The 19,158-nt window shown below is 50.6% G+C and overlaps 1 protein-coding gene across 1 annotated transcript in view; it reads left to right on the plus strand.

Moving 5' to 3' along the window:
- Positions 1–19,158, plus strand: part of TLL2 (tolloid like 2) — a 96,353-nt gene that overhangs the window by 68,527 nt on the left and 8,668 nt on the right. The window contains exons 11-17 of the mRNA XM_070431862.1: positions 4,698–4,814; positions 5,862–6,007; positions 6,499–6,694; positions 14,058–14,183; positions 15,151–15,311; positions 15,930–16,110; positions 18,209–18,334. Of these exons, the coding sequence (XP_070287963.1) occupies positions 4,698–4,814; positions 5,862–6,007; positions 6,499–6,694; positions 14,058–14,183; positions 15,151–15,311; positions 15,930–16,110; positions 18,209–18,334 (1,053 nt within the window). The remainder of the gene's footprint in view (positions 1–4,697; positions 4,815–5,861; positions 6,008–6,498; positions 6,695–14,057; positions 14,184–15,150; positions 15,312–15,929; positions 16,111–18,208; positions 18,335–19,158) is intronic.

A 19,158-nucleotide genomic window follows, 5' to 3' on the forward strand; every position in this document is an offset into this window, starting at 1 on the left:
GGCCCCTAACCCAGGCTGCGCACCGGCATCAGCCGGGGAGATTTCTGAGTACAGATTCCTGGGAGAATACTGAATCGGAATCCCTAGGAGCCGGGTCAGGGAATGATCCCACGCACCTACAAATGCACGGACACGTGCTTGTCTAGTACCAAGTACACCAGACGCATCTGGTATTATTTTATAATTAAAATAGTAAAAGGAGCAGCGACATGAGAACATGGAATCACACACAGACCCCTCGGCCTGGCAGGGACCTTAGAGTCACTTATCCCGCATCCTTACGGGAAGACCACACTCCCCAAGTGTGGACCAACTCTCTGAGGCCACACCGCCTGCTAATGGCTGAGGTCAGGCCAGAACGCAGATGTCCCAGTGATGGGGAGAGACTGTATCTGAGAAGGGTCTCCCCCAAGGATTGCTAGATAAAATGCACGATTCACTGTTTATCTGAAATTCAAATTTAACTGGGCTTCCTGTATTTTTGTTTGCTACATCTGGCAACCCTATCCTCCCCCAGGAGTGTGACAGACTGAAAGGGCTCAGCAGGAGGAAGCTCTCTGTTACTGAAGTTCCCCGGAGAGGGCCCAGGCACGCAGCAGAATGGGCATGGCGGAGGGGTAGCCACTCACTCCCTTTTCTTGAAAGAACAACTTTCTCACTGCAGATCCTGGTCTTTCTGGCTGCACTCTCATAGATTAACTGGGGCTTTTTCTGTTCTTTGCTGTTGTTGGTGATGGTTTGTTTTGTTTTGGGTGTGTTTTTTTTTGGGGGGGGGGGCTTATATTGTACACACTTTTGCTGTGTGTGTGTGTGTGTGTGTGTGTCTTGCAGCCAAGACATGGCCCGGTGCCTGCAACCATTCTTCATTCACAGGAATCCTCCTTTGCCAACTATTTGGCCCGCTCTGATGTTTCCAAATGCAGTTGTTAGCGAACTTTTGTGTTTGGAACAAGTGCATTGTGTGGGCCGAGCTGGTCCCTGGGAGGGGTCAGTGCCATGAAATCTGCCGGGAGGAGGCAGGTCAATGCCCCTTTGGCAGGAGGGAGAGCGGATTAGGGCGAATTGTGAAAGTATGCATCTCGCTCTGAAAAACCGTGCATCGCATATTTTCCCAGGGCAGTGTGTGAAAATCCAGGCATAATGGGTGCATAACTTTTTATGAATGAACCCTTTATGACGCCCCGTGGAGCCTGCTTGTCGTGCACTCATCTGCATTTCCTCTCTTGATATCCTTATTAAACTCCTCCTCCAACGCCAGGAACCAGATTTCAATTTAGGAATTTGACACCTTTTCTCTAGTCCAATTTCTCTCCAGCCTGTTAAGTCCCCTTGGAAGGAGGCTGTTTGGGACCTGGGTTTTCACAGCGTGATTAAAGGGAAATGTAAGTAGATTGAGAACATTTCACGGCTGGTTAAAGATATCAAATTGGTTTTTCAGTTTCAGGGGTCACTTATGAGATTGCACCTAAAGGGGGGGAGGAAGGTGGCCACATGGAGCACTCGCCCAGTGATCTGAAATGCCATCCTGTTAATTGGATTCCCTCCCTTATTTCTGCAGAGGAGCGACTCTAACAATGTACTCTTGTGTGCAGAACTGTCCTTGAGTATTCTCTACCACCACAATGCACACAAAGGCCCTTTCTCCTCCTTTCCCTGAAGTGGGGAGGGAAGTTCAGAAAGGCCAGGCTGGCCAATCAGTGTCGCGTGGCCCACTACTGGGCTCCCTGGGCAGGGGCAGCCTCCCGAATGAGCAGAAACGGGCCCAACAGCCGATCCTGGCATTGCCACAGACTTGCTTTACGGTTGAGACTTTGATCTTCATTCCCATATGTGCTTCCAAGCTGGGGAGTGGGAATGATGTTTACATTCTCAGAGCAGACTGATGTCTACTGGTCCAAAAATGCCCAGCATTTAGAATTGAACTTTAAACTGGGAAGTTCTTTTTGATGGTGGCGATGGTGATGATGGTGAAAATGGTGAAACTGATGATGAAGGTCAAGGTCTCAGACTGCCATGGTTCAAACCCTGTGTTTACTGACAACTGAGAGTGTAACTCAACTTAGATTCTCCAACCCTCAGTTTTCTCATAAATGAGATTAATTCAGGGGGTAGAGGGGGTGCAATTAGCTAATCTGTGTAAAATGCTTAGTGCAGTGCCTGGTATAAACATGCTCAATAAAAAGGGGGATTTTATCAGTACCATTTTGGTGAAGAAGAGAATGTTGAGACATCAGTCCAGGGACACTATGGAGGATTCTATTTAAGAATCACAAGTGACCCGAGGAGAGACATAGAAATAATCTGTAATTTATTCTACCGAGTCGAGCTCTGCCAAGGCCATAAAATACACCTTGGTCTGTAACCCCTACCTCGTCCAGAGGACTGAGCAGAGACGGCTGGTCCGGTGTCCCTGCTGTGGGTGGTTTATCACGTCCGGTTGGGTTCTTAGGCAGCACGACAGTGGCAGTCCCTCTCTCCGTTGGAAACAGTCCCCAGCGGCTGTGACAGCTGGGGCTTTAAAAAGAGAGCTTGGACTTGACCCTTGGGCGAGGCTAAGAAGGAATTCCTTGTGAACCAGCGTTGCCCAACAGAGGCTCAGGGGCTGCGTCCCCTCGCTGGTAAGCAATACTTCCCCACGCTTGCGTACTGTTTTCCAAGAACTAATTGACACTAATTGGCCATGGCAGAGGAGCCATTATCGAAAATTTATAGGCTTCTCACAGATTTTTCCTCGCTGGATTCTTGGCAGCAGATTCAGCTCATCGCGCTAATATTAAGCTCACCCAATCCAAAAGGCTGCAGGTGGCCAGAATCGGAAGGAAGCGGAGGGAGATTAGCAGCCTCTACCCCCGTGTCTCTCCAAGGAATGTGTGCCACAGTTGGCCACTAGGAAATGACTTACTCCCCCATTTCTCAGAAAGGCAAAGCAGAGTTACAGCTTCAAGGTGTAACGTCACATGGTGCTGGCAATAAGAGAGTCCTCGCTAAATATGGATTTCAAAAAAAATATAGAGAGAAAGATATAATTCACTTGTCAAATAGCTCACCATTTAAGTGTCCACATCAGTGTTTTCTAGCATGCCCTCAGAGCTGTACAACCATCACCACAGTCAAGAGAAATCATACCCATTAACAGTCACTCCCCATGTCCCCGTGTTCAATGGATTTTCCGAGGGACTCACACAGTGGGTACTTGTCAGAACCGTGACCTCCAGTCCAAGTAGTCCCTGACTGGCCCGCACTAAGAACTGCTCAGTCCGACACAGCTGTCTTCCACCTGCCCCATCTCTGTCCCTGCCCCGCGCCACCTTACGTGGCATTAGGAGTAATATGGACAGGGATGACCACGCACCGGGAAGGCATGGCCTTTCCCCTTTTCCTCTGTAGAGGGTCCAGATTTCAGACTCATACCCAAGTGTCCAAGAAATACACATTTATTTATAATTTTCAGTAACAAAAGTTCAGTAACAGTTATGAGCCCTCTCCATCAGGTATTGGGAACTTAATTTCTGTCCATTTGTGTCCCCTCCCCCACCCCACCCTGGGTTGGGGTGCTGGTGGGGGACAGACTTTGTGTCGGGGCGTGGCAGCAGGGAGGCCTCCATATCGCTACGCCGGCTGGCATGCTGGGATGTCCTCATCCCTGTCTGGTCTCCACACATCTGTCCATCTAAGTGTCTGCTGTATCTCCTTCTTGTCTCACTCGAGCCAAGTCCATGTCTCCCTAGGAGACGTTGGGTGGCTCCCCAGTTCCTCAGACTATGGGAAGTTACTTCCATGTCCCTCCCAGGAGCCTGGCATCCTATTGCTCCCATCATGCCATGCTTTGCCTGAAGAACTCTGCATACCTGCCTATCTCTGGCCTCATGTCCTAACATACCATGCAGACATGTCTGTGCTGACCCCAAATGGGACAAGCGAAATCTAAGGATTTGTCATCCCCCCAGGCTCTGCCCAGGGACTGGGGCACGATTCTCTGCTTCTCCCAGGTCCTTAATCCTACCGAGCGCCTCTATCATCCCTTCCACACAGATCTCAGCTCAGGGTGGGACAGGGCACAGGGTCCTCTCAGAGGCTCCATGGTGCCTCTCCCACCCTCTCTCTCTGGTCCCCTCACTCCTCCATCCCAGGAATCTTTCTAAGACTCCAAGGATGGGAAATGTGCTCGTATTCACTGCGTAGTCTTCTAACTCTTCGGTATTGTGACTAGCCTGTGACATTCAAATGCCAAGAAGATCTGATTTCTTCATCATGGGACCTGTGGCATGCCTTCTCTGAGGCAAGGAGGCAGAAGGTCTGCCCACGGGTGTGCCCCACAAGAGAAGGGTGTATGTGTGATGGGAAACACCAGGGGGGCACAGCCATCACCGCCTCAGACCTTACCCCCCACACCTTCAGCACCTCAGCAAGTGCGGTTAGCAGGAGGGAGTGGTGCTTGGGCTACACCCCAGGCACTGTGATGGATTGGGGTTGGAATTCCCCTGAGACAGTCTGAAGAAGGCACATGCTGGGTGACTGTTCCCATCCACATGTTAATCCCGTGTGTGCTACAGGATGAGTTGCCCCGGCGGGGTTATTGATCACCTTGGCAGGGTTATTGATCACCCTGACTCCCATTGGGAACACTGCTTCTCTGTCTGCAGCGAGCCCCTTCTTACTGTCCACCTGCAGCCTCACCGTTCTTTTCCGCTTCCCAGGCAGGTTTTGTGGCGATAAAGCCCCAGAGCCCCTCATCTCCACGGACAGCCGGCTCTGGGTGGAGTTCCGGAGCAGCAGCAACATCCTGGGCAAGGGTTTCTTCGCGGTGTATGAAGGTTTGTTCACGATGCCACCTGGGCAGCTCCCGATATGCCGCTGTCCTTCCCATGCAGCCCACTGTCCCAGGCACGCGTGGCAGCTGCCAGAACCTTGACGGTGGGGCAGCCACAGCAAGGGCCAGGCTGAGGAATCCACTGTCCCCTTCCTCCACATTCCGGAAGCAGGGGGCCGTCTGTGCTCACTTCAGGACAGACATCATCTACCTGTCACCACCCTGCTGAACCCTCATTCCAGTCCAGTCGATGGTGTCGGGCTGGGGGGGGAGGGGGGAGGGGGCCCTGTGGACATGGAAGGAGCAGCTCTGAATAGTTGTGGGAGCCCGAGAAAAGCATCAAACCTGTCGGAGCCTCTGTTATTTCATCGGTGAGAAGAGACTTTGAGCAATGCCAGGGCATTTGCAAATACATTTCTTGGAAGGGCCTGTGAGGCCACCATGGTGTTTGAGTTGAGGGAACCATAGGCCTAGGCTCTAGGCAGCTGCCACCAGGCCAATTCTGCTTCTATTTGTTCCACACATTACCTCCTCCCCGAAAGGAGCCCACTAGGTGGTTATTAAGGCCCCCTTTGGCTTTAAGTGGTAATTTTGGAGAGGCCAATGTTTTGTGTTTATGAAAGAAAGAATGTGTGTGGACCTGTGCGCATGTGTGCGCACACTCACCTGTCCTTCTGGCCCAGCGCTCCTCTACCCTCCGCATTAGGGTCACCTGGGGAACGTGAATATCACTGCAGCTCTGAGCTCCCCAGACCCACTTCATTCAGAACTTGTGGCCCCGGCTCCTGTGGCTTGAACACTCTCCCAGTGATTTTGATGCACAACAAAGGTGGACACCCACTGCTCTACGTGGTTATTTTCTGTCTATGGAAAGGATTCTGAGTTGCAAACAAAATTATGCCTTTCTGGAGGCACAGTCTCGGTTGGATGGAAATGAAAATGTTGGCAAGTGGAGTCACCTAGTGGTGATCAGTGGCCATCTTCCTCTGTAAGATCCAACGGGGACCCTCTTTCTCTTTCTAAAGCTGGTTCTCTGGTTCTCTTCCTAAAGCTACGTGTGGGGGAGACATTAACAAGGACTCTGGTCAGATTCAATCTCCTAACTACCCGGATGACTACAGACCTTCCAAAGAATGTGTTTGGAGGATTACGGTTTCCGAGGGATTTCACGTGGGGCTTGCCTTCCAGGTGTTTGAGGTAAGTACTGCTCAGATGGTCTTTCCAAGGATGACGTAAATGTCAACTTTTGCTAGACACGCTCTGCTCGGTGAAGATGGTTTCCATTGTCTGGTTGACAGTGGGAACCTAAGAGGCCAGTTCAAGCCCATGGTGTGTTGTACCCAGACATCTGGTATCAAAAGCTTTGCAGACTTTGAAATCCTATCTGTCTCCTTTCTGAAGGCTTCTAGAGAGGGTGGGGGAGTCATCGAAGTGGATGTCTAGGATGGGACCTCGAAAAGTGTTGTAGAATTATCCTGCCCCGTTTACCATTTCTTAGTCTCTTCGAAGCTTGATTCACCCTTGGTTTTCTCAAGTAGGAGGCAGCTTGGAGAAGCCAGGGGCACGCTTGGGTCCTTTGGCCGCTTGGTTAGATTTTTCAGAGTGAGATTGAGGTTGCTTTCTTAAATTAGAAACCTCAAGGCCAAGCCATCGGCTATCTTCTATGTTGCCTCTGTTTCTCCACTTAGATCGAAAGGCATGACAGCTGTGCATACGACTACCTGGAGATCCGCGATGGTCCCACGGAGGAGAGCGCCCTGATTGGCCACTTCTGTGGCTATGAGAAGCCGGAGGATGTGAAATCAAGCTCCAACCAGATGTGGATGAAGTTTGTGTCCGATGGCTCTATCAATAAAGCGGGCTTTGCAGCCAATTTTTTCAAGGGTATGAATTAGCAGTTATTCCCATTTTTAGTCACAGAAAGAGGTGTTCACCCCTCCCCCCGCTTAAGAATCACAAAACCCACACAGAACCCTAGCACCTTGTAAACAAGGCTCCCTACAGGGAGGAGCCAGTGACCCATGTTAGGGCTGTGCTAGGATCCCCAACAGAGTTCATGACTAACTCGGGAACAGGCTCAGCCGTGGTCTCCGTGGCAGAAAGTCCTGCTGCTGTGCTTGGAAATCCGATTTAGTAAGTTTACAAGGTCAATTCAGTGAACCTTAGTGAAACTGAGCACGGATAACAATCCATATCTGTGTAGTTGCTAGCAGTAATTGAGCACCTACTGTGTGCCAGGCACTGTGTAAGGTACTGATTTACACAATTTATTTAATTTCCAAAATAACCCTTTGGGTTGGGTTTGGATTACGTTTGGTTAGTGTTGAAAGGGGCTGCTCAGGGTCACTCAGATAGTCAAGTGGCAGATCAAGAACCCAAACACGGTGAGTGTAACATTACGTTGCATTACCTGGTGTGGGCCGCTCCGGAAGCATCAGCCCCAGCCTACAAGTGGGTGGGGAAAGGATGGAGAGTGAGGGGGGGTTGGTGCTCTGGGAACAAACCTCCATGTTGCCTTAGGGACCGACTGCTCTGCAGGGTCTTGATGAAACCAGACCCAGAATGGTATGGGAAGGCCTGCATTCCTGGCCCCGGGGCAGCAGGCTTCCCAGGACTCCCTTGAAAGGGTAGGTCTTCCCTCTCTGCTCTCAGGGCCCGGAAGCCACTCAGACCACATCCTATAAGGGCATCTTGGGCGTTCCCCAATACGTTGTGATTGGGCGCCGGTAGCACTGAATGGAGAAATCATCCGCAGCGGAGGTCCTCTGATTAGTGGTGTCACTCACACAGGAGAAGGCTGCTTTTCCTCTCTTCTCTCCTCTCCCGGACTCCTCACTGTGCCAACCCAGAAACCCTGATCCTCCCTTACTCCCAGTCTCCCCAACTGCCCCCTCAGAGCCCCGTCTCCCAGGTTCTGCATAAGTAGATGGGTGTCAGGAGAACCCACTTTCAGCCATGTGACTCTGACCAGGCAGCCATCTGTCCCTACTGAAGCCTCAGTTTTCCTCTCCCTAAAACGGGGGAAGGAACCTGCCTATTTTACCAAACCAGTCGTGGAGCCCAACGCAACGATGGCTGTGAGGCATTTTGTGAGCTGAAAGTGGCACACAGCATGGGGAGGGTTCTTTTCTTCTGTCTCGAGGTATCTGGGGAGAGCAGAACCCAAGCAGAAACAGAATCATAATGATCATAATGCTTTCAATTATTGGAGACAAAACTTAATCCTTTCCCAAGCAAAAAAGCCAGGCCACAGTAAGTGTATATTAGATGCTAGGGTTGTAACGGGAAGAAAGCCATGGCAGTATTAGTTGAGGTGCCTGGAAACTCACTGTCCCGGCCCCACCCTGCCCAGACTGCACGTGACTTAGCAGCAGCCACACAGGCTGGGTGGCCTTGAGCACGACCAGGTTATGGCAGAGTTGTTGTCAGGAGAAAATGGCATCGCGTAAGCGAGTACCCGGGGTATAATGTTTAGTCCCACTCATTGTTTTTGCTTAGGAAGGAGTTTGAGATGGTTATTCTTCTCTCTGGAAAAAGTGACAGTTTCTTCTTGCTGTTGCCATGGATCAGTTTCCTGTCGCTGCTGTAATAAATGATCACAAACTGGGTGACTTAAAGCAACACACATTTATTATCTCACCATTCTGAAAGTCAGATTTTCTTGCCTTTCCCAGCTTCTCGAGGAGGCCCCTGTCTCCTTGGCTCACGGCCCCTTCCACCTTTGAGCCAGCAATGGCGGTCGGCCTTTCTCATGCAGACCTTCTCGTCCCGGGCCTCTGCTTCCCCAGGTGCATCTTTTTCTGACCCTGACTCTCCTCCTTGTAGTTACATGGGTCCCCCCAGATAATCCAAGACAACCTTCTATTTCCAGGTCTTTAATATAATCATACCTGCAAGGTCCTTTTTGCCATGGAAGTAACGGATTCACAGGTGTCAGGAGCTAGGTCATGGACAGTTTGGGGAGGCCTTACTTTGCCACATGTCATGAATGATCATGAGGTTTTATTCTGATTCTATTTATTTTAATTCTCCTGTCATTCTTCTCCCCCAACTTCCATCCCCAGGTCTATACATTGGGTACTGGGATTCTTTCCAGGGAGATACCTGGGCACTGCCCCCACTCCCACTCTGGGTTCTGCTGCTAGTCAGCGATGCACATTTTTGAGAGGACCAGCCGAAGCTGGAGAGTAGGGCTGCCAGATTTAGAGAAAACAAACAAAGCAGGATTTCCAGTGAAATCTGAGTGTCAGGTGAAGGATGACCTTTCAGTTGCAGTATGTCCCAACTCAAATTTAACTGACCTCCTGCATTTTGTGTGGCAGCCCCACTGGAGATGCCAGTCAGGGCAACAGACAGAAGTGTTTCTCCCTGTGATGCTAAGAGAGTGTGTAAGGACTGAGTTGAGAACCTTGGCCTGCTTCAAGTAACCATGATAACCAGCTCCGTTGGCTGGTTAGAAGATCCCATCTTCTCCCTCCTCCCCACTTAATTCATCCAGCAGTCATCAAACAATGTGTCAGGCGCTGTGCTAGGGGTTGGGGACACAAAGGGACACAGTCTTTGTTCTCAAGAGCTTAACGTGGTGAAAAAGACTGCAAACAAATGGGCAATGGTATTGCCAAAGAAGTGTGAACCTGGGAGGAGGCCAGGAGACCTTCAGACTCAGACTGGGGGTGCGGGGCAAGTGACCCAGCTACTTCAAGGGCATTTCAATTGGCAAACATCTTTTTAGATGCCCTTGAAGGTGTTCCCTGAGGCCCAACTACACCAACTTAGTGCATGGGCCCAGCTTGACATCTTTTTAATATCAAGGAGAATGACCTTGACCCTGAACCAGGGCTGCTGGAAACCTCACTGGAACCTATTAAAGGGCAAAGAAAAGACATCTATTGATGTGCTGGAAACGACATTAGCTATTTCACTTTATCTTCAGAACAGCCCTTGGTAGGTATTATCATTACTCCCATGTTCAAGCTGAGGAAGCGAGTTCTCAGGAGGCAGAGCTAGAACTAGACCCTGGACCTGCAGGATTCCGCAGCACTCTCTCTTCCCATGGCAGACCAAAAGCCACAGGCAAGTAAAGGATCTTGACTTTCTCATTCATGTTTGTGATTTGATGCTGACACTCTTGTTACCATGGGAGTACAGGGAGAAGGGCCCTGGGTTCAGCATCTGAAGTTCAGTTTCTAGTCCTGCCCTCGTGTCTAACTAGCCATCCACTCTTGGGCAGCCAGATTGCTTTTCTGAGATCAGATCATACCTCCTCTGTTCTCCACTCTATTCCCAGTGCCTGGCCCACAGTGGCCTCAATAAATACTTACTGGGCAATGAATGAAGGGTGAGGCTCAGACTCATCTGTGGATTGGGCAACCTGCTACCTACCTTTTGGGGTTCCCATGAGGATGAATGAGATGGAGATCGCAGTCTAGAGCTCTGCTGTCAACAGATACAAAAGGCCAATCACAAATGCAGGCCACATGTGTAATTTTAAACTTGCTAGCCACTTTACCAAAGCAGAAACGGAAACAGGAGAAATTAATTTTAATATATTTATTTTACCCAATATAAATAGACTATCATTTTAATATATACTATCATTTAATATTTAATCAATATACACAATATTAATGAGATGCTTTACGGTTTGTTTTTCATACTAAGTTGTAAATCCAGTGTGCTTTACACTCACAGCACATCCCAGTTTTGACCAGCTGCATTTCACATGTTTGATAGCTGGTATCTGCCATATAGTCAGCGCAGGACTAGAGACTGGGCACAGCCAGCTTCTTTGCCCAGCCGTTTCCCAAGAGACCATAAGTAGGATGTCCTGTGAATCCCCGGTGCCCAGTGCGTGTGTCAGGACTTCTCTGGTGAAAGGAGCTAGAAGGGTAACCACAAGGCTACGCAGAAGAATTGGACCAAGTCTAAGAAGCTCTGGCCTTGGTGCCAGTTGGCAAGAGGCTCTGCTCAGGGCCCAGCTGGCGTATGACACTGACCAGGGTGCCAGCTGGCCTCGGCGCCCCTCTCCGGGTGCCAGATGGCATCCCTCTCAGAGCCTGCTGGCTGGGCAGCTGGCAGAGCACCTCACATTTCTGGTTACTTCAGGAGATGGCAGGAGCATTCGAGGATTGGCAGGGCCACTGTGGTCACACACTTTCCACAAAAGTATATGAGGATTCCCACCTCAGTCCCCACACTCCTCTGTCCCATTGCCGATGGACCACTATATGGTGTTTGATGAGGGGGACTAGCATCTTTCAAGGTACTTCTCTTAACCCTCTTTGAAACAATTTTGGGATCCTACCTGAGTCATCTCATTATCTAACCTCAAAATGTTTCCTTCTTTCACTAATACCTCTTGCAGAAGGCAAAGAAGCCAGAGCTCCCGCTACGCAAAACTGATTCCTGGTTCAGTTTCTTCTCCCACCCCCACACTCTTCCAAAATTTTCTGGCAGACTTGGCCTTGGCCACTACAGCCCAGAGCAAGCACAAACCCTTGGGCTTGGAGCAGACGCGACTGCACCGTAGGGTGGAGGCGATACAGAGAACAGCCAGGCTCCCACTGAGAGCAGGGTCCCTCACACACTTCCATGCCATCCACCCACACTGGGGAAGGATTGGAAATGGCCCAACATCCCACTGCACTTGCTGGCGAGAGCTCAGGTGTAAATGTATACCTGTCACCCACCTTCCTGGATCAATCAGCCCATTCTTCTAGTGTCTGGAGGGACTAAGTTCCCTTTGATTTAGGCCCAAATCCATTCTACCAGCACGCCTCCCCCCATGTGGCTAAGATGACACCAGGAGGCTTAGTCTTCTGTGATCCTCCCTTTCCTGCCTATGACATACATGTGGCCTGTCCATAATCAGAGCATCTTCTGGCATCAGTCTCCTCCCTCACACGCCCCCCACCCCTCTGGTCCTCTGTTCATCTTAGTCTATTTTGATGTGATGGGCCTTTTCCACAGTTCCTTTCCCTATGCCCACCAGCCAGTTTCTTGACTCTGTGGTGCTGCTCATCTAGTCTTCATGGGCCCATCCCTGGCCCATTTTCCTTCTTTCTGTTCCTGCCTTGTCTCACTCCCCTCCTCAGGCCTACTCTCACGTGATTCAGGTATGGCCAGGTGACTTTATTCTTTTCACTCCCCCCATCACTGTGACTCTGCACCCTCAGGAATTTCAGAAGAACCCGCTGCGGTCTATAGTGATAGCTGCCGTGTACTGACCCTGTGTCTATGTGCTGGATACGTCACACGTGTCATTTTCAATCACCACAACCCTAAAGTCAGGTGTTATTATTATGATTATTTTCCTCGTTATAAAGCAGGAGGAAGGCTCACAGGGGTTGAATCACCCAGTTTGTTGGGGGAAGATCCCACCCTGGTCTGTCTGGCTCACTCTAAGGCCTGGACTCTATTTCTCCTTATCGCCGATACTCCTTCTATAACAGTGGTTCTCAACCTTCTGGCCCTTTAAATACAGTTCCTCATGTTGTGACCCAACCATAACATTATTTTCGTTGCTACTTCATAACTGTAATGTTACTACTGTTATGAATTGTAATGTAAATATCTGATATGCAGGATGGCCTTAGGCGACCCCTGTGAAAGCGTCGTTCGACCACCAAAGGGGTCGCGACCCACAGGTTGAGAACCACTGTTCTATAAGTTCTAGCAAAAGTCAAAGATAGTGCTTTGCATATTGTAAAGTGATAAGTAATTGCAGGACTGTTACTCTTTTAGCACACTTAATATTTACTTTTATTTGAGGCCATGGACAACTTTAACCCCCTGCCTAGAGCATATCTCTCCAACTGACTGACTTATTTAAGGCTTTGTTGAGCCTAAGAACACATCACTTTAGAGTTAGCTGTATTACTATCCAATATGTAAAATGATGGGACATCTGCAAACTGTCTTTTACCCAGTGAAGAGCAGCCTGGTTCACGAGTATTCTGTGCATCCTAGACAAGGAAGGCTGGAAGGAAATGGGTTTATTTGATCTGGAAGAGGGCAGAGTGGAGAAAGGCATTATGGTGGAGGGTTTGCATTTTCTGGAGGACCAATGGGTTGGAAGTTTGACAATCCAAATTGCAAAGGACAAGAAATACTTTGAAAAGCAGCGAGAGCCTTATTTCTGGGCATTTTCAAGCTGGGTTGGAAAAAGCCATCCATCAGAAATGTTATTAAAAGAATCCTTGCTAGGACCCAGGATCTTTTCAGGTCTTTACCAAGGAACCCAAAGATGTCCTGATTCCTTTTACTTACGTGCAATACGGTCCTTTTGTGGACAACTCTGTGCTCGTTCTATTCCTACCTCCCATGGTGTTATAAACCACCACTACTTTCCTCCCTGCTCCAACCCTTTCCTCTCCCTAGATTGGAGTTTATTACTATTATTATTAAGATGTCTCAGTGTTCAGATTTCCCTTCACTAGGCTCTCGGCTCAGGCCACAGCCTGTATGCTCTCTTTCAGGGATAGAGATACTACAACTTGGCAATAGAAAATAATGATCTTTCCTTTTATTTCTGATACTCTTCTTGGAGATGCCCAAAGCCTGGGATTTTCTGGGCTTCAGTGGTTCCCTGGGCTGAGGTGTCTAGGAAATTCTCTGATGAATCCCTGGTTCTACTTTGGACAGCACTCCTGGTGTCCTACTTGTGTTACTTAATTGCCCCACACACATCCCTAGACACTGTCGATGCTGAATCCCATGTGACTCCCCTGCTGCCTCTTTCTGCGATTTCTCCCGAGCAGAGGCTAACCTGAGAGCCCGGCGTTTTCTGTAACCTTGAAGATCTCCCTGTGCCCACCTCTTCGGATCATTTATAAAAATGCTAACTTGCAGGTTCTTGTTCTATCCCTGGAGAATACTTCTACATCTTCATCTAGAAACGCGTCCCTTTTCCTCACACTTTACTTAATGTCCCTGAGAAGTTCCATATTTGGGACTGGGGGGAATTTGGTGGCATTGAAATGGGTTCAGCGTTTGGCATGGAACCTTTGAGGGTTTTTCAGAAATCATAAATGAAGACAGCTGACTGAACCCTTCGACGAATGGAAGTACCCAGGCCTCTCTCTCCCCAGCGGAGCCCTGCTGCTGCCTAACCAGTTACTCTTGTGTGCCCCAGGAGCCATTCTTGTGCTTGGAGGACACTTGTTTGGGACCCAGGACGTGGGCTATGATGGGCAACAGACCAGGCAGCTTTGTCATCTTTTAACCGGAGTCACCTTTTCCCCAACAGAGGTGGACGAGTGTTCCTGGCCAGATCGTGGCGGGTGTGAGCAGCGCTGCGTCAACTCTCTGGGCAGCTACAAGTGTGCGTGTGACCCTGGCTACGAGCTAGCTGCTGATAAGAAGGCATGTGAAGGTGGGTGTTGGACCTGCCACGCTGGAGTGAGAGGGGTGGCGGGGGACAAGTCTTCGGGGAGCGGAGCAGAGGTGGGCGCTGGCTGACTGTGCAGTACCAGGGACAGCTGTGGCGGATGGCCCACCTCCTTCTCGGAGGGAGAAACAACTCGATCAAGTCGTGAGTGTGAGAGGACTGCCCAAATGACATGGACTCCATCCGAGGCACTGTAACTGGAGCCTTCGCTTATTTTGTCCTGTGACTGTGTAAAATTCACATGATTACTAAGGTAGAAGATAAGAGCAAAGGAAAACCATGAGCACTTGGGTGTGGCTCAGCTAGGAGCACATTCCGTTCGCTCCATTCCCGCCTGGCTGGTGCCCTGTCTTCCTTGCCCACCTGCGGGGCTGCTTGTGTACGTAAACCAGGTACAGTGCGTAGCCTGCTGCAAACATCGCTAACTTTCCTTTGGTCCAAGTCATGTGAGCTCCCCAACTACGCCACTGGGTGACAGGTCAGCACAAATGCATTGCCCTTATTTTTAAAAGCGGTAAAGACCTGTCCTCAACTTTATCCCTCCAAATCCTCCGTAGAAACGGACTAGAAGAAAGGACGCTGCATTCATCGGTTCAGATTGTCTAACCTTTTTATTAAAAAATATATATATTTTATTGATTTTTTACAGAGAGGAAGGGAGAGGGATAGAAAGTTAGAAACATCGATGAGAGAGAAACATCGATCAGCTGCCTTCTGCGCCCCCCCTACTGGGGATGTGCCCACATCCAAGGTGCATGCCCTTGATTGGAATCGAACCTGGGACCCTTGAGTCTGCAGGCTGACATTCTATCCACTGTGCCAAACCGGTCAGGGCTAACCTTTTTTTTTATTATTATTATTGAAGAACAGCAGGGCCTAATGCTGCTTCAGGGAAATCGCAGTCACTCGGAACTAACGCCAAACCAACCGTGCTTCTGTTTCCCCCGCGCAGTGGCCTGTGGCGGCTTCATTACCAAGCTGAATGGAACCATCACCAGCCCTGGGTGGCCCAAGGACTACCCTACCAACAAAAACTGTGTCTGGCAGGTGGTGGCCCCCGCGCAGTACCAGATCTCCCTTCAGTTTGAAGTGTTTGAACTGGAAGGCAATGACGTACGTTTCTGTGCTCTCATTGACTGGGGATTGTGTTGGGCTGTGACTCATGAGGGGCTCAGCCGGCAGGGAGGCGGCTTCCTGGGCATCTTAGCTGTGCAGCACGGGGGACGGCTTGTGCAGCAGTTTCAGCTGCACATCCTCTGCGGACAGAATGCTTGGGCCCTCTTGTCACTGACAAATCCCAGGAGCATCAGGACGAGAGTGGAGGAGGTGGTCTTGGATGGGGGTGGGGGGAGGTAATCTGGACAGGCATGTCCCCTGGGGAAGGGATCTCGGGGTTCGTGTCTGGCTGAGGGGAATGGAGAGGGTGAGGTGCAGCTGGGGACCAGGATGGTATAAACAGCCTGTTCCCTCCCTTGGGCAATGGTCATGGGATAACCAAGTCAGCCCAGGTCCAGGCAGAGCCCTACAGCCAGAGTATAGTCAGGCGTGCCCAGGTCTGTCCCTCGGGCTGGAGAGTCCCAGTGGGAGTCGAGAGGACCCTCCTGCTGGACCTGGCTGAGCCTGTCTGGCCACCTGGCAGGGTGCAGCTCTCAGGAAGAGGATCCCGCAGAGCAGGGGTCAGGGGCAGGGACATGGGGGCACCGGGCAGCTCCCCACGTCACTTCCTTGCAGGTCTGTAAGTACGACTTCGTGGAGGTGCGTAGCGGCCTGTCCTCCGACGCCAAGCTGCACGGCAGGTTCTGCGGCTCCGAGACCCCCGAGGTCATCACCTCGCAGAGCAACAACATGCGTGTGGAGTTCAAGTCGGACAACACGGTCTCCAAACGCGGCTTCCGGGCCCACTTCTTCTCAGGTGCGGGGGTTTGGATGCGAGGCCGCAGTGCTGAGAGCCACCTGGCTTTGCCAGCTCCCAGCCTCGGGGCACCTGGCCACCCCTCTCTGCCTGATGCCCCGTCTCACAGTAGTTCCATAACCAATTGCCACCCATTGGGTGGCTTAGAGCAAAAGAAACGCACTCTCCCAGCTCTGCAGGCAGAAGCCCGAAATCAAGCTGGGGGCAGGACGGTGTTCACTGCAGCCCCTGGCGAGGCTCCTTCCTGGTTCCTCACTGGCTTGTGGTTCCAGAGCTAGTGTGGATGATCCTCATCTATTCTTCAAGTGTTGTCCAAGGATTCTTATCTGTGCTCATGGAACAAGAGGGTGTGACTAAGATATACAGTGTTCAGTGGCCCATTATCTGCAGAGGGTAGGAGAGGAGATGCCACCTTGACCGCTGACCCCTGCTGTTACCCCAGTGGGGGCAGGGCAGAGGAAGGAGGTTGGCCCTCTGTTATTAGAGGAGAAGTTGGCTCAGGAGAGGGCTGCGTACTGCCCTGGTTTGAGCTAGAAGAACCATAACACTAACACCTCCTAACACTTGAGTTCAAACATAATCCTATATAATAAAGGGTAATATGCAAATTGACCTTGACTGTGGAACGACTGGTCACTATGATGCACATTGACCACCAGGGGGGAGATGCTCAATGCAGGAGTTGCCCCCTGGTGGTTAGTGCATTCCCACAGGGAGAGCTCTGCTCTGCCACAAGCCAGGCTGACGGCTGTGAGCGCAGTGGTGGCGGCGGGAGCCTCTCCTGCCTCCTCTGCAGCTCTAAGGATGTCCAACTGCAGCTTAGGCCTGCTCCCCACTGGCAAGTGGACATCCCCCGAGGGCTCCTGAGCTGCCAGAGGGATGTCTGACTGCCAGCTTTTGCCCAATCCCCCAGGGAGTGGCCTAAGCCGGCAGGTGGACATCCCCCAAGGGGTCCCGGGCTGTGAGAGGGCGAAGGATGGGCTGAGTGACAGCCCCCCACCCCCGAGTACACAAATTTTCATGCACCGGGCCTCTAGTAATAAATAAAGCTAACACTAATTCCAGGCTGGATATTGTTCTAAGGGCTTTCCTTGAACTAATTAATTTCCTCCTCTCAACAGCCCTGTGAGGTCAGGAACCAGTATTGACTCCACTTTAAAGATAAGGCATTTAAAGCATGGAGGTCAAGGGTGCCTGAGGTCACAACAGCTGGAACTGGCAGAGCAGGGCTGGCACTTGGCCCCACACTTACCTACTCCACAGGCAGGAGGTGGCGTGGGACTGTGAACGATGACCCCAGGCCTCCAGTCACACAGGCCACTTGCTCACTGAGTGACCTTTGGCACATTAGCATTCTCAGCCTCAGCTTTCTTATCTGTAAAATGGGAGCATAAGCACCTTCCTCCTAAGGTGTGTGAGAATTGACTTAGATATGTATGGAAAGTGCTTGGGAGAGTGCCCATTGCTTAGTAAATACTCAGTACATGGTAGTATTTTTATTATTGTTAACATTAGCCCATCCTTTAAGGAGCTCCTTGTTTTGGTGGGGAGAAGGGATGGAGGAGATATATATATATATATATATATATATATATATATATATATATTTAAGTGCTTTAGTAGCATGGGGAATTGCATATAGTCCAGGGCCATGTATGCCTAACACATGCTGCCTCCCTCCTCCTCCCAGAGGATAATCAGAGTCAGGGCAGTCAGGGAGGCTACTTTTTTTTTATGACATCACTTTTACTAGTAAGTTCAGTCATATGCTTGTCATTGCATGCTCATCATGGGGTAGGGAGGCTACTTTTGAGTAGGGTTCTGAGCTGAGAGCGACCATCCCAAAGTGGCAGTCCCCCTAAGGCAGCGGTTCTCAACCTGGGGGTCGAACCACCCTTTCACAGGGGTCGCCTAAGACCATCGGAACACACATATATAATTACATATTGTTTTTGTGATTAATCACTATGCTTTCATTATGTTCAATCTGTGACAATGAAACTGGGGGTCACCACAACATGAGGAACTGTATGAAAGGGTCGCGGCATTAGGAAGGTTGAGAACCACTGCCCTAAGGAGAGTCCATTGATCTCCCCAGACAAGGATGAGTGCGCCAAGGACAACGGCTGGTGCCAGCACGAGTGCATCAACACGTTCGGGAGCTACCTGTGCCGGTGCAGGAACGGCTACCGGCTCCACGAGAACGGACACGACTGTAAAGAGGGTGAGGCTGGACTTCGGGCTGGAGTGGTGTGGGGGTGGGGTGGGCGGGGGGAGAGGGGCATGGGCAACCTGCTCCAGGCTGCCGGGAGGGTGCTCGGTGTCAGAGTGAACCCCACTGAGGCTGCGCATCTTTCTCCCCCTTCTGCCCTCTGCCCTCCTGCTGAGGACTCATGTTCTCAGGGCAGCTCACTCCTTCAGGAGGCATGTGGGGCCCACAGTGCTCTCCTGGAGTTATTATTGCCAAGTGGTTAACCCCCCAGGCTCCGGGCTCAGACTACCTAGGTTTAAATCCTGGCTCTGCTACTTACTAGCTGTGTGACCTTGGAGAAGTTACTTAACCTCTCTGAGCCTCAGTTTCCTCTTCTGTTTAAAGGGTGGCTAAACCTACCCCCTTCTTAAAGTTTTTCTGAGGGTTAAATGAGAGAATGCCTAGAAAGTATTTCAGACAGTCTGGCCCATATTAAGCACTTGAAACATTACCATCTGTGTCATAATATTATTAACCATATGCAGGTCTAATAGTAAAATAGAACTGGGACAACCTTGCTCCCTGTTCATTCACTCCTGGGAGTTCTCAGGACCAGATGGCTTTGACTGTCCAGTCATTTTGGGAAAGGCCTTCCTGTGTTCCCACCCCGCCCTGCAAGGGGAGTGTGAACATCTCGGATAAACACACAGGCCTCCAGGCCTTGGCCCCAGCCACAGGGCCCTGCAAAGGACATCAAGGGTGAGGGATAAACATCTCAGAGTGAGATTTGGCTGGGCTCACAGTCTGCACAGGCCCTTCCTAGACTGTCACAGGATGAGCTAAGATGTCCTTAGAAG

This window comes from Myotis yumanensis, unplaced genomic scaffold (assembly GCF_028538775.1).
Source record: "Myotis yumanensis isolate MYYU_CA2020_CCGP unplaced genomic scaffold, mMyoYum1.0.hap1 SCAF_13, whole genome shotgun sequence".
NCBI classification, from domain to species: Eukaryota; Metazoa; Chordata; class Mammalia; order Chiroptera; family Vespertilionidae; genus Myotis; species Myotis yumanensis.